At 50.9% G+C, this 14373-nt stretch overlaps 1 protein-coding gene across 1 annotated transcript in view; it reads left to right on the top strand.

Annotated features, from left to right (window-relative positions):
• The window catches only part of COL22A1 (collagen type XXII alpha 1 chain), a 195917-nt gene that overhangs the window by 160329 nt on the left and 21215 nt on the right, over window positions 1–14373 (top strand). The window contains exons 48-54 of the mRNA XM_087825208.1: window positions 1052–1105; window positions 3570–3623; window positions 6703–6756; window positions 8140–8193; window positions 10280–10333; window positions 12831–12875; window positions 13553–13606. Coding sequence (XP_087681334.1) covers window positions 1052–1105; window positions 3570–3623; window positions 6703–6756; window positions 8140–8193; window positions 10280–10333; window positions 12831–12875; window positions 13553–13606 — 369 coding nt within the window. The remainder of the gene's footprint in view (window positions 1–1051; window positions 1106–3569; window positions 3624–6702; window positions 6757–8139; window positions 8194–10279; window positions 10334–12830; window positions 12876–13552; window positions 13607–14373) is intronic.

The raw sequence follows: 14373 nt of genomic DNA, 5'->3' as shown, positions 1-14373 counted from the left end.
AACTGACCCCCGTGTTCTGCTTAGCGGCTGACAACTCTTTTCCCGATTTTCCCTTTTCTCCCCCGCCTGCCCTCCTGCCTTACTTCTCACTCTTCTGTGCATCTCTCAGCCGGCACTCACTGTGCACCAGCCTGTGCCGGCCCTTCGCAGGCTCAGCGGTACAGGATGGGCGCCGGGCAGGCCCCTAACTGCAGGAGGGTCCAGCTCCGGGAGGGAGTGAGCACAGGCGCACGGAGCCAGGGGCAGGGCCCGAGCTGTGTTCAGGGCCTGGTGACGGGCACAGCCAAAAGCCCCACTATATTCAGAAACCAACGTGTGTTTGGAGATGTCGAAGGCAATGGACTCCACAGTGAATGTTACAGTGTTTCCAGTGGCGGGAGGTGGAGGTGGGGGGCAGGGGAGTCATTTATTTTAAGGTGGTTTCCTTGATTTTATAACATGGTTATACGAAATTAAATGTTGTTTCAATACACTTTATACTATAATTTGTTTAGCTCTTTCTGTAATACACACGGGCCCCTCTTAGCATGGAGGCATGAATCTCTTTCTAAAAATTACTATATTATTGCCATAGCATGGATACTGTAATTCAGTTAAGCTAACAAATTCCCTTGCAGGCTTATATTGTGTCTGGGTGCATTCATTTGTCTTTAAACTTTTGTTATGAGACACTCCAACCGTACATAAAAATAAAAGCATATGCTAAAAAACCCACCCTGTACCCATCAGGCAGCCACGATATTTTCAGCTGTGGCCACTTTGTTTTCATCTGTACCCACCTCACTTCCCCACACGCCTTTCTTCACATGGTTTTGCAACAGATCCAGTTTCAGGATGGTTTGCTTTTGTAAATATTGTCAGATCCTTTCTCGGCCTCCTGAAGCCCCAGCAGGATATTAAACAAATGGGTCCTCTTGTCCTCAGTGTCTTCAGCCACAGTTGTTACTGGAGTAGAAAGCTGACCCTGGATTGCTGCCTGAAAGTTGGTAGTTGCACCAAGTGGGAAGCTTCTCATGAGTCATTTTAAAGACTCACCTCTCTGTTTCCCTAGGGTCATCCCGGAGCTCCAGGCTTCTCGGGGCCCGCAGGGAACCCTGGACCACCAGTAAGTACCAATATTCAGTGCCCTCCTCTTTTGAACTTGTCATTTGAACACACTCCCATTGTAATTGGAGATGCAGTCGCACTCCAGACAGACCTCTTATTTTAAGGAATGGGCTGACACCTTAACGGTGCCCAGGGATGAGCTGAAGGTGCAGGTCCCAGGGGACATCTGGGGGAGCGTGCAGAAGGACCTGAGGGGCACTGACGGACAGTCTCATTAGAATGCTGTTGGGACTGGGAGACACTGGCAGGGAGGGGCAGGCTTGGTTTATTTATTTCTATCCAGCCTGGGAGGTGGGGGGCTGGGATGATCACAGGATTAGGATCGTAGGGTAAGGAATGTAGAAGCCACTGTCTGTGTTCAGTGGGACTTTCCCAGATTAACTACAATCAATAACAATAATAAAACTACAAACCATTGTTATTCACTATTACTAGTTTCAGCTGTTCATTTATCATTATTCTCAGGCATGTGCTATCATTATAACCATAATGACCACTATGAATATCATCTGTGTGTCCCCATTGGGCTCTCTTCTTCTGTGGCCTCTGTGGCTCTGACATTGACTGACGCCCTTCTTAGCAAATCTGTCTCCCTTTGGCCTAGGCTGCCCATGAATTACTCTTATTGCCTTTAGCCATGGTAACAGGCAGGGGGACTTCCTATCTCCCCCAAGCCCAGGACCAGTCCCGTGGGATTCCCCATGTGGCCTCCCAAGATTCCCCCTGCGTTCTCCAGAGGCTTTGGTCTCCCAGACCTTCCAGAGAGAGGGCCCCTGGAAATGGGTGAAGGACACTCCAGGGAACCTGCTTCGAATAGGTTCCCTCTGTCCTCGTAAGTAGTGAAAAAGGCTCAGTTTGGATCCGAAATTGAAATGTGTGAAATTAAGCTTGCTCTGCCTTGCTCTTGACAACTTCTAATTGACCAGAATTCTAACAGTGTGTTAACTCTTAGAATAAATCAGGTTGTTTTCAATGTACTATTTATAAATGAAATCACATAACATAGAGCATTAGACATATTTTCCACAGCCACATCCATTCCCCCAAGGCCCCAGACCATGTGTGGCCATTTATGTGTCCCTAAAGCTTTCCCAGCACCTGGCACAGCATTGGCACTTGATGCATGTATGTAAGACAGTGAGCAAAGACTGCCGGGAAGGTATGTAATGCACTGAGAACTGGGTCATTTGCTGTCCCATATTTATTATTTGCAGTGATCCTTGTCTTGGGCAGCGGGTAGACACACAGAAGACCACTGGCATCAGTACTCATGGGAACCTTGAATGGAGAGCTCTGAGTCCGTGCCCGGTGCTGGCTAGGGCTTCCCATGTATTAACTTTATTCTCAACGACTCAAGTGAAATGTGTGGCATTTTTCCCTCCTTTTTACAAAGGACCTGAGATACAGAGGAGTAAAATAAGTTGCTAAGACTAAACAACTCATCACTGGAGAAGCAGGACATGGACCCAGGGGCTCTGGCTCTAGGGGGTGCTCCTAACAATGCCCTCTGCTCTGTGCTAAGCAGTCGTAGCCTGGCCCCTTGCCGGCCCCCCTGGTGCTGTGGGCAGTGTCACTTCTCCCCTCCCACTGGTGCGGAACCAAAGCTTAGAGCCCTTGTACCGCTAGACCAAAGCTAGGAAGAAGGAATGTGTTAATCAGTCTGCAGAGTCTCTGCCTTTATCCCCCAGCCTACCCAGCTCCTAAACCATTTATGTATTCAAGAAATATCTCCTATCCACTATCTCCGAGACCCAGCTTTAGTTTCCAATAAATAAATCAATAAACACTAGGATGTCAGGTAGTGGCAAAGGCTGTGGACAAATGTGAAAAACAGAAAAAGGCATTGGGAGGAGGCAGAGACTTGCCATTTTGAATCTAGGGGGACAGAGCCTCACTGAGAAGCTGCTACCTGAAGCGAGGCGCAGAGGGGGCAGGGTGGCCTCTGCCATGTGGGGACTGGATTGCAGGCAGAAGGGACAGCATTGCAGGGGCCCCGAGGCAGAGGCGCGTCGGCTCACTTCGCACCACTTACCTGTGTCCAGCTTCTCTCCCAGTTATCCGTCTCTGCATCTCTTCAGCCTGAGTTGACACAAGCAATTCTTCCTTGCCTCCCTGGAAGACAAATCCCATTGCTCATTTCTTGCCTTCTGTCCTGAAGTGTCCCTGATAGGAGCTGAAAATGTCCCCTGTGAAGCGGGACTGCTCTCTGTTGTCTTAGGGCTGGCTGGCTGGTGAATGCTCTGGCCCATCCTGAAACGTGGCTGCCGTCTCCCCAATGCCTTTGTGTCCCAGAGATGAGCCCAGCGGATAAGGAAGGCAGAGGCACCTTGGAAATACGTCTGGGTCAGGCAGCTGGGCAGGGGCACAGGATGCGAGATCAGGCGTTGCCTTGTGCACAAAGAAGTGCTCACAATCTCTCGTCAGATGCACACCACACTCATTCTCTGCTTGATTGTCCTCAGGGAGCAGCTGGAGTTGCAGGAGCTGTGGGACCACCAGGAATCCAAGGGCCCCCGGTAAGTTCCTCAGTGGACAGGGCCTGCCTTCAGCCTGTGTCTGGCTTTCCCAGAAGCCACATGCTTGCCCTGCCCTGGTCCCCCTGCCTCCTGGGGCTTACACATCCCCGGGTCTAGCCACTGCTAGCCAACCACAGGAGGGACCACTTTCTATTGGAGCCCCAGTTACCTCGCTTAGAAAACAAAGGCTTGGGTGAAATTACCTGGACAACTGTGATACCAGAATTCAGTTTACAACCAACACAAACAGGTCGAGGTTTAGCCCATCCCTCTATTCCCTCTCGATTTGTTTCTATCTGAGCAGGCCCAGGGGAGTGGGAAGGCTTGGAGCTAACCCATCCTGAGCCTTTGGTTATGCACCAGGAAGCATGCCAGGTAGGAGGTAGCCGCTGTTACCCAACTGTTCAAAAAGCAGAGTGTAGTTAACAAAGGGGAAGACACGAGTCAAGGTCTTGAAGCCACAACTGGTGTGGCTGGCCTTGAACCCAAGCCACGTATCTCAAAAACCATAATTATATTCATTGCCTAAGGCTTCCAGAAGCTCTCTTGGTTTCAATATTGTGAGCAAAGGGGGAGCTCCAGTAGCAGGCATTGGGATAGTGGCCACTGCATACATAATACATACTTACTTACAGGACCATACAGAGAATGAATGTCCCTGATCTCATATGACTTCTGTGTGCCTAGGAAGGTCCTGAATCGTGATGTCCAGTTTATAAATAAGAGAGGATCAGAGAAGCAAAACTACCAGTTCAGGGTCACCCAGCAAGGCAAGGGTCACCCAACAAGGCAAGGCAAGGTCAGCACCAGGTACAAACCCCAGTCTCGGGAACCTCAGTGCCATAGTCTGAGTCTGTCCAGAGGCAGGTCTAGGTCCTGGCGTCTCTGGACTCTGGTGCCAAGAGCATGTTGGGGATCACTTAGGACGACTTTCTCCTTAGAGTAGGAGAAAGAACCAGAAGGGGTTAGGTCACTCGTCCAAGGTTGTACAGAAAGTTCCTATCCAGGTTGGGAGTTCTAAGTCAAATCACGGTCTGTCTACTCCACACTGACCCAGAGTCTGGGGCGGCCAGGGTGGAGGCTGGTGACCGAACAGCAGCAGTTACCGTGGTCCTGGCCATGACCAGCATCTGGCCAGCCCTTTGGAAGCAGCCCACCTCCAAGGCCCAGGATGGATAAAATATAAAACACACTGCGGGCAGCTTCCTGTTAACCTCAGGCAGCTAACGATTTCTTCAGCACAAACTAATGGACACTTGCCCAAGTTGACTAATATGTGGAACCAGATGTAAGTCATGTCACTCCGAGGAATGAAACCACATTGCATCAGACATTTATCCTGTCACCTGTCCCTGTGGCAAGTTACGTAGTTGTTGGGCGCTGTCCGTGGTCCTGGTATGTCACCATGAACATCAAACCAGAAAGGATTTGACTTTTCTTAGAGCAAACAATGAATGTTGGTAGTTCAAAATTAGCAATAAAAAAAGTAAAATGGGGTGTAGTTAAAAGAAATACAAACCTAAAACATTTCCAGTGTATTCAGAGTTAAATCATATCAACCATTTGCCAATCCTTTTTTAACATAAAATGAAGGCTTAACTTTGATTTGGGTCCCGTGGAGCCCTTTGTCATTGTTGTAAAAAGAAGCCCTCCCAGCTACTATTTGTTGCTTTTTAAGAAATGGTTTGAGAATCTGGGAACCTCCATTATCAATGTTTCAAAATCCCTAGTTATGATTAAATATTCTTCCCAAGTGACAAAAATGACCCACTTGCTAGTGCGTTTGCAGGTGATGTGATGCAGGAGGGCGAATGGCTTCGCTCCACTGGCCCTATCATTTTGCGTTGGTCTAAGCGGCATTGTTTCTGGACAGTCCCTAACCTCTCAACACGAGCATGGAGCCTGTAAATCCTCTTGAGCAGAGATTCTAACAAACCAACGGCAAACCTAAAACGTCCATTCTTCATAGGTTCCCAAGGGCCTCTAAAAAACCCCCCATGTCTTAATGCTGCATCACTGATGCCTTTCCTCTCCTTCAGGTATAGAGCAAGACTCAGTTCTTGAATTTCAGTTGAGTTTAAGTAGTACTTAATAAAATAAGTGTTTTGGGTCCTCTGATTTGATTTTTTTATATCACAATATACAAAAATCTGTATAAATCTGAAACAAATATTTAGTATTTTTGCTTTTCTTCCAAGATGCTAAAATCACAACCCAAAAGAGTACATGGTGTTGTGCAGCATGCGGATGGGACGGTGACGTCCCGCCTGGGTACCTGACCACAAAGGAACCCTGGCAGGGGCTGTACAACTGTCAGGAGCTCTCCGCACTCACCGCAGAGACACGGGGTGTAGGATGCTCCCAGGTGGCTGGGCGCCTCCCCAGATTTAGGAAGCTCCACTGGCAGTAACATGTGCCTTTGGTGAATAAAATGAGAAATGGAGAATTAATGCCACTGGGTGAACACAGTCTTTGGGAATGTGAGGCCTATTACATGGGGAAAGATACCCACAGTGACAGTGGGTGGTAAGACGTTTGGGAGCCTCCGGACCAGAGGACAGCACTAATGAGGCCATCTGTCTATGCCCCCGGTCAGCTCCTCGCCTGCTGTGGGTCCTGTACACGTAGCAGCCCCAGGTGCCCTGGTCGGTGCTGTGTGGCAGGGACCCGAGTCTCAAGGAGTTTGGGGAAAAAGTACAGAGTCTGGTCTGGACCCAGGTCTGTGAACTCTGAAGCCGCAATATTGTTTTTTTCACCAGGCTTTCAACCTCTAATTCCTCTCGAGTCCAGGTAACGTGGCCAGAATTAGCCCAGGTTAACACACCAACCTGTATCCTTATGCTCCACCCAGGGCACCTCCCTGCCCTGGGGGCAGCGATGCCTGGAAAGGCAGGGGGTGGGTGCGGGAGCACCCACTGTTTCTCACCAAAGACGCCTCCAACCCTCGAAGGCAGTTCTGTGTGACATCTACTTGCAGAAAAGCCAACCCGAGAGATTTGATGGTGTTTTTATTAATAAATAAATATTTTTATTTATTGTTGACAGAATTAATGGTGTTTTTATGTCTTGGATCTTTTAGGGAAAAGAAGGTCCCCCTGGCCCCGAAGGCCCATCAGGGTTACCCGGAATCCCAGTAAGTGACATTTAAAAAATCTAATTTCTCTCCTACATAAATATGCAAACAAAAATGTATCTCATCATTGTTAAAGCAAGACCTGGTCACGAGGGGAGTTTTGCATATTACAGAATATGAGAAGAAAATAACTACTCAATTAAATTAAATTTTCCAGGGGGTCTCTCTCAGTATCATTCTTTTATGTATGTATTTGTTGTCATTTACTTATTTGAATAGTATTTTCATCTCTCTAGATATATATGTGTATGCATGTATACATATGTATACATGCATATTAACAGTGTCTATATCTACCCATAAAGTTAAAACAATCAAAACATGCCCATATATATGCATACAGAATTGAGGTAATTAATTAGTGTGATAATATAGACATTTTCTATTTTCCACATGGCTATTAAATGTTTATAAATTTTACTTATACTCTATCTAATAAATGCCCCATAATATATCCTTTCATTTCTCTGTTGCCTCATGAATCTTATAATTATTTTTTAAATCTACAGTAGACTAGTTCGCATGCACAGCACTTTTCTGACTTCCATATGATGGTCCCTAAAAGAAGAGTGACTGTCAGAGTTTAGACATGCCTGAGGTTCTTGACACAAACTGCATAATTACTTTCCACAAATGCTGTTCTGCACTTTTTAACCCAACATCCTTCTCAACAGGGTGGAGCTCTCCACTGTGATAGCAATGAAGCTGGTCCAGAGAGGCCCGGAGCTGCCTTCTCTGCTAAGAGTGAATCCTTGTGTGTGGCCCCTGTCTGGCCTGTGCGTGCTTCTGGGCCTCCACTGGCCACAGCCCCCACCTCTGCCCTCCACAGTGCATTCTTTTGATCCAGCCATGCTGGCTTCCTTCTGGGGCCCAGGACACTCTGCATCTTCTCCTCTCCTGGCCTCAGGGCCTTTGCACATGTGTATCTGTCTGCCCAGAAAGCCCTCTCATCACCCCTAGTGAGCTATTGATGTCTTTGCTCTTTCCCAGCCCCTTGTGTGCTCCAGGAGCTGTGCTAAGTGCTGTATGTCACTCAGTGTCCTCATTGTCTTCTTCAGTACTGGCATCTTCCCTCCTCACAGCCGTGGTCAGCGCAGGGCCCAGATATGAGGCCCCATCATCTCTCATTTGGCTTTGTGTCCTGGAGGCTCTTCTTTAGGTTAACAGCAATAACAAGGAAACGGTTTCTTGCTTTTTTATTATGTGCCAGACACTGCGGATCAGACATCCAAGCCAGAATCTTGGTGTTGGGGAAAAACCAGGAAAACGAACCAGTTCTGCTGGTCGAAACGCTTCCTTCCTGCTGCCTGTGGATGGAGCTGCGAGTGTCCTCCCCTCCCCGCGGATCTTCAGACAGATAACCAATTTGAGTTTGTCTTGCAGGGAGCAGAAGGCAAAGAGGGCAGAGATGGGAAGCCTGGTGTCCCCGGAGAGCCGGTAAGGGACTGAATTCTTATCACTCACTTTACAGGCCAGGTTAGTGCTTTCTCAGTACCAGCGGCTGTGTGCCCAGGGGCTGCTCTGAACTGGGCACAACCAGAGGTGTTTTCTATGCTTACTTCTGTCCCTTCTCCTGACAAGCCTGCCAGGTAAACACTGCTGCTCCCATTTTATAGCTGAGAACTGAGTCCCAGGGACAGGACGTGATGGGCCCAGAGTCACATGGTGGCTGGTGGCAGAATCAGAACCCGTGCCCTGGCTCCTACCGTTTTCTATACTTTTTAACTGCCCAAGGCAGCCTCATCCTAATGGTGTGGGAGGAGACACTGAGGCAGGTGAGCACTGGCTGGAGTAGAAATCTGGTATTTGAAAAGCCTGTTACCCACCAGAAACCCGAGCTTCACCTACTGGGCCCGGGATGTGAGTTTGCCCTTTCTTCATTGTCCTTTGTGTGCCTCCTCCGTCGTGGATGTCATCCGTTCCAGGCACACAGGGAGAAGGGCCGAGTTTCTGTGGCCTCAGGACCTGTTGGCTGGGCAAATGCAGGGACTTACTGCTGTCCTTCCTCAGGCTGGTGGATTTCTCTTCTGTGGGTCAGGGCTCCCCAGTGACAGTGGTTCTTCTAGCAGCCCTTCGTCATCACTAGTCCCTGTCACAGCCTCAGTATCGAGGGAAGACAGAGGGTGGCATCTGGAGCTTAGAGACCTGGGTTCTCCGAATGCCCAGCAGTGAGAGATGGGTTAACGATGGTGTTCACCCAGCAGATTCCATGCAGCTGTTAGGAGAAACGTCCTCGACACCAACATGGGACTTCTCCAAGACATGTTAAGTAATGTATCTTGTGTATATAGCCAGCTCTATTTAGTATGAAAATGGATCTACGTATATTTTTCTAGTATTTAGGAAACTCTGGGAGACTCCAAAAGCAAAATAAGAGTAGTTACACTCCCAGGAGGTGATGCTGAGTGGAAAGGGCAGGAGGCTGGGAAGGCACATTTGTACTCCAGGCTAGGCCCCCGTTGCCTCCATCACAGAGACCTATGAGGGGGATGGTCCTGAATGTACCACTGAGAGACAGACCCAGGAAGGGAAAGGACACCCCAAGATCTCACAGCTAGACTTGGACAAGCTGGGACAGAAGAAACCAACCAGCCGACCCACCTGGAAATCAGAGTTTTGTACCCCACCCTCCTCTCGGCAACTTTCTCTGAATTCAAGGATGCTCCTTTCCCTCTCCTCTGCTCACTAAGGGATCCCACCTGACCCTCGGGTTTATAAGCTGTGCAAACAAGGGGCAATCCGGGAAAATGGACATGCCCTCCAGTTACAAGGAAGGAGGGCCACCCCCTGCGCAGCTGCCAGTCAGAGGGGCCTTTCCCCCTCTCTCCCTGCTCCTACGCACCCCAACCCCTCTGACCACTTTTGCTGGACGTCAGCACTCCTTGCTCACTGGCTTTTATTCATGGCTTGGTTCTACCCGGGGCAGTACTGAGCTGCTAGAGCCGAGATTGTCAGATAGCAGAGGTGTCTCCATGACGTCTTTATAGTAAGAGAAGGGGTCTGGGGAGAGGATGAGTAGTTACAGGCCCCGCCCGGAGGCACAGCTGCTGGGGTGAGAAGAGCAGCCTTTTGGGTGCGGCACCCGGCTGGGATTCAGCTGGCTTTGCCATTTATTAACTCAGTGAAGTCCTTTGAGCCTCAGTGTCCCCGTTTGTAAAATGCAGTAGTTGATAGAGCCTCGAAGTGGAAAGTGGTTTTGTGGGCAGGTATAAAGTCACTTATAAGGAGAATATCTACGTAACTTCTCAACCAGACCAGGGCACCCCGGGGAACGCGAAGGGGCCGAGGAGGAATCACTGTAGAGGCGACCCCTGCGGAACCGGCGCCGGCCCAGGAGCCCGGGATGTAGCAGGGATGGGTGCGGGGAGGCGATCTGAAGGGGTGAAAATGGACCCAGGGCCGGGGCAAGGGTGGGCCGGGAGCCGGTGACGGGCTTGCGGGGTGTCGGGCAGGAGGCCCGGGCAGGCGGGAGTCGGAGGGTCCCTCAAATGCTGTTCTCACATCTTCTTCCTCTTCCTCTCAGGGCAAAGCAGGAGAGCCGGGTCTGCCAGGACCAGAGGGTGCCCGCGGCCCCCCCGTAAGTGCTGTGTGTGTGTGTGAGTGTGAGTGTATGAGGGTGTATGAGCGTGTGTGAGTGTGAGTGTGCGCGTGCACGCTGTCCGTAGTAGAATGAAGGCCCCGCCGCGCGGCTCGGAAGCGGCGGGAGAGGCCCCGTGGCTGCTGGGCCCGGGGCTCCGCCGAGACGGGTTCCGCTCGTGCCGAGGCCACCCAGGTGACTTCCAAAGCGCAGCATCGGCCACGCGTTGTCCTGCTTCCTTCGTCCTTATATTTGCTGTCATTTCTCTGGAGGTTAGAACCTACAGATGAGTCCTAATTTTTGTTTTGAACATTTCCATAGCTAAAGGTGTTTTTGTTTGGTTGTTTTTTACCGATTATAAAAGTACCCCATTCTCACTGCAAAACAAAGACAATGATGATGGTCACCATTAGAGAAACAATAACATGATGTAACAGAGGAGAAAACAGAGCTACTTATAATTCCACAGCACAGAGAGGTAAAGCTCTGTTAACATTCTAGTATATTTTTCCTGGTCTTTTTTTTATATGCATGAATCTGACATTTATATATTCAAATTGCTGTCTAGGTGTTAAGCTATTATAGATATTAACATGCACACATATTTTTCTATTAAAATGAACTCAATCTATATATTTTGGGGTTGTTGAGGGATTTGTTTGTTTCTTTGTTAAATACTTTACTCCTTTATAATTTTAAAATTGTTTACACAATTCCTTAAAATTGTTTTTGGAAAAAAATACAATTTTTAATGAAAATTCTAAAATCCAATTATCTGGCCAGAAGGAGGAGATCAAAATGCCAGTTCCCTTTCCTTAATGTGCTTCTCTGTCAAAAAAAAAAAAAATTAATAACTCACCTGACTTGCAATCAATATGGAGGAAATAAACGCAGAACCCATTTCCTTTTTGTGAAATCTCTGCTTTCCACCTGATTACACCAGGGGAAGAAACCCACGATTGGAGATCAGCACCTTGTGCGGGGGGTGAAATCCCAGAAGTAGTGATTTTTGTTAAGGTGGTTCCTGGCTCATTGGGTGTGGTGGGCTTCCTTTCAGCCACGGAGGCCCATTTGCTGGGACCTGTGTTGGGACAAGACCCATCTGTGGACTGAGAGTTGTGAGGAATCCCACCCCAGGACAGGGCAGAGGGTAGAGACCCAGGCAAGGGAAAGGAGACCCGCCTCCTCTGGCTGGTGTGGCGTGAGTCAGAGCAAAGCAGTAAAGAATTAAACGAGCTTTGAAGTAGGCAAACCTGGGTTCAGCTTTCACTTTTACATTTACTAACTTTGTGACCTTGGTCAGGGCCTCTCTCTGAACCTCTGTTTCTTCTTCTATGAATTGGGGGTCAGAAGAGCTCCCACTGTGTAGGGTGGTCGTGAACACTAAAGGAGAGGAATAAATATGTAAAATGCCCACCCAGTGTCTTGCACGTTGTGTGTGTCCCTCAGTTGGTGCTTCTGTCCACCATTATGTGGGAGGAGAGCACCGCGGGGCCCCTGCCTCTGAGATCGCTGGGTTTGGGATTCTGGTGTCTGAGGAAATGCTGGGACCCAGGCAATCCTTGTCCTTCCCTAGGGAAAGCGGCCTGGCCAGTTCTGAGCAGTGAAGAGCTCAATCCTTTCAGCAGCTCTGCAGAAGTAGGTGCTATCCTCATTTTACAGATGTGGAAACTGAGTCACAGGGGAGGGAAGCAGGAACTAGGATTTACAGCTAGAAAGTGGGGGCCGTGGCTAAATTCCAGACCTGATTCCACGTCACCCTGAGCCATCACACTGGTAGCACATGGAGCCCTCTCTGCAGATGAATCAGTCCTGCAATGCCAGCCAGGGGCCTCGTCACTGCCCTCACTGCGGTGCTAGATGCTAGGGCGCCCCCGGGTTAGCTGGCTTCTCTGAAGTTACAGTGGATGAGTCTGGAATTAAACCTGAGATGACTTATTCTTCCTCCTCTCCTCTTTCCCACTGGTCACTGAGACTTCCCAGCAGCTCCTCAGGCGACAGGCCTGTGTGAGGTCACCACATCTCATCTCATGCTCACCATGACCCAGCAGGGCTGGAGTCCGCCCTGGGCTCAGACGGAGCCGTGGAAGGCAACCATGCAGCTCAGGGCTTCTCAGGGACCTGAAGCCGCCCGCCTGGCCAGGCCCCTGCCCCTTTGTCCCCTGCCTCGCCTAGGAGCCAGGCAGAGGGGTCCCAGCCAAGTGGTGTGAGGTCAGGGAAATGAGGAAGAGGGATGACCTGGGCTGATGCCCCACACCGAGCATTTGTGGGACCAGCCTCTGCAGCCCGGCCTGTGCTGTGACTGAGCCGGGAAAGGGCCTCGTCACAGCCAGCAGGCATCGAGGCCAAGGCCCGGCCCAGCCCAGAGCAGGGCCCGCACCTCACAGCTGGTCAAGAGTGAGGGGAGTCAGGACCCGCTGGACCGTCTCACCGGGTGCCTGCCCTTCCCTCCTGCGGCCTGCTCTTTGGTGGAATAACTCCACTCTCTTTCTTCTAGGGCTTCAAGGGACACACGGGCGATGCTGGTGCACCTGGCCCCCGGGTAAGTGGATGTCTTTCCGCGGAGGTCATCCCAAGTGGAAGTGAGCTGGTGCTTCCAGACACTGGGCTCCTGGGCCCCGCAGGACAGTGCAACACCTTGTCACCTGAGAAGCTGATGGTGTCATTCCTCTCCTAGTCTAGTTTTTCTAGAAATTTCTCCTGGGGGGAAGACACTGACTTACAACCAATTGGACCAAATCAGCCTGGAGTCAGGTGTGGCCCCTGGGCCGGGCTGTGCATGAGCTGTGCAACTGAAGCAGGAGGACGTGGGCGATGTCCCAGATCTGGAGCTCACCCATGGAGAGCATCAGCCTGCCCCAGATGCCTGCTCTTCTTAGCCTTTAGCTCCTTCCTTCCTTCCAAATGCCCTGAACGGAAGGAACCTCAGGGTCCTCTGGGCAGAGGCCTTGCCATGCCCTGTGTAAGGGGGAGAACTCGAGGTATGGGAGATCAAATGGGTCAGCAGGCGAGGAGGCAGGATTCCAGGCAGGTGTGCCCAGCATTCAGACATGGCCCAGGACTCGCCCTGGCCTTGGGGGCACCGCAGAGCCCAGCGGCCCCCTGTGGGCCTCCTCCTGGATCTTTCCCCTCTGACGATCAAAGACACTGGCGAGGCAGCTGGCATTCTGCATCTTCCTCTCTAACAGCAGGTATTTTGTTTCTGCTCTTCCTACCTAGGGAGAGCCTGGTGCCACGGGCCCCCCCGGCCGGGAAGGGTCACCAGGAAAAGATGTAAGTGGGTGTCCTGTGGGGCCTGCTGGGTCTGTGGGAGCAGGCATAGGGGAAGTGGAAAGAGCTACACTGGATGACCAAGGGAACCCCCAAAACTGTCCCAGGGAGGTTGGTGCCACTGTGGAGGAGCTCACAGGAGAATTCTCAGGGGTGGTCAGTGATGTCTCAGTTGCCCGCACCCAGGCCCGAGTCCTCCTCGGCTTGCTGACAAGGCCCCGGGATCTGAGCGCCCAGCCTAATGGGCCGGTGCCTGGGCCAAAGGATGGATGAGGGGCCTTTTCTGACTCCATCGCGACATGTCTGTCAGTATCAAGGACGCACCAGTTGGATCCGACCTCAGCAGACTAGAGCGGCCTTTCTGAGTCTCCCCCAGGGCATTCCTCCACCTCCAGTGTCCTGCAGCCTCAGGAGCCTTGTGTGGCCACTGCCACCATGTGCTATGTGACACTGTGCTACCTGCTCTCACTGAGTTTGGGCCTTAAGACCAGGGCAAGTCATCTTTGACCTCAGTCATAGAGTGGGAGAGACTGAGACCCAGAGAGGCTGAACTACTTCCTCGGGGCCACACAGAGAATCGGAGGCAGGAGGAGGCGCGAGGAGGCGGCCTGTGCTCAGATCTGCCAGCTCCACATCCTCACCTGGGACCGCATCCTACCTGACGCCCTGCAGGGGTCTGACGTGTGGACTCAGCCTCCTGGGAGTGGGTGCTTGGTCAGGAGTGAGGGGACAGGGCAGCTGCCTGGCTCGGGAGGGCTTCTCCCCGGCCC

Source organism: Miniopterus natalensis, chromosome 16 (genome assembly GCF_054644295.1).
Source record: "Miniopterus natalensis isolate mMinNat1 chromosome 16, mMinNat1.hap1, whole genome shotgun sequence".
Lineage (NCBI taxonomy): Eukaryota > Metazoa > Chordata > Mammalia > Chiroptera > Miniopteridae > Miniopterus > Miniopterus natalensis.
The sequence above is the reverse complement of the archived record's forward strand: the minus strand, read 5'-3'. Positions and strand labels throughout refer to the sequence as shown.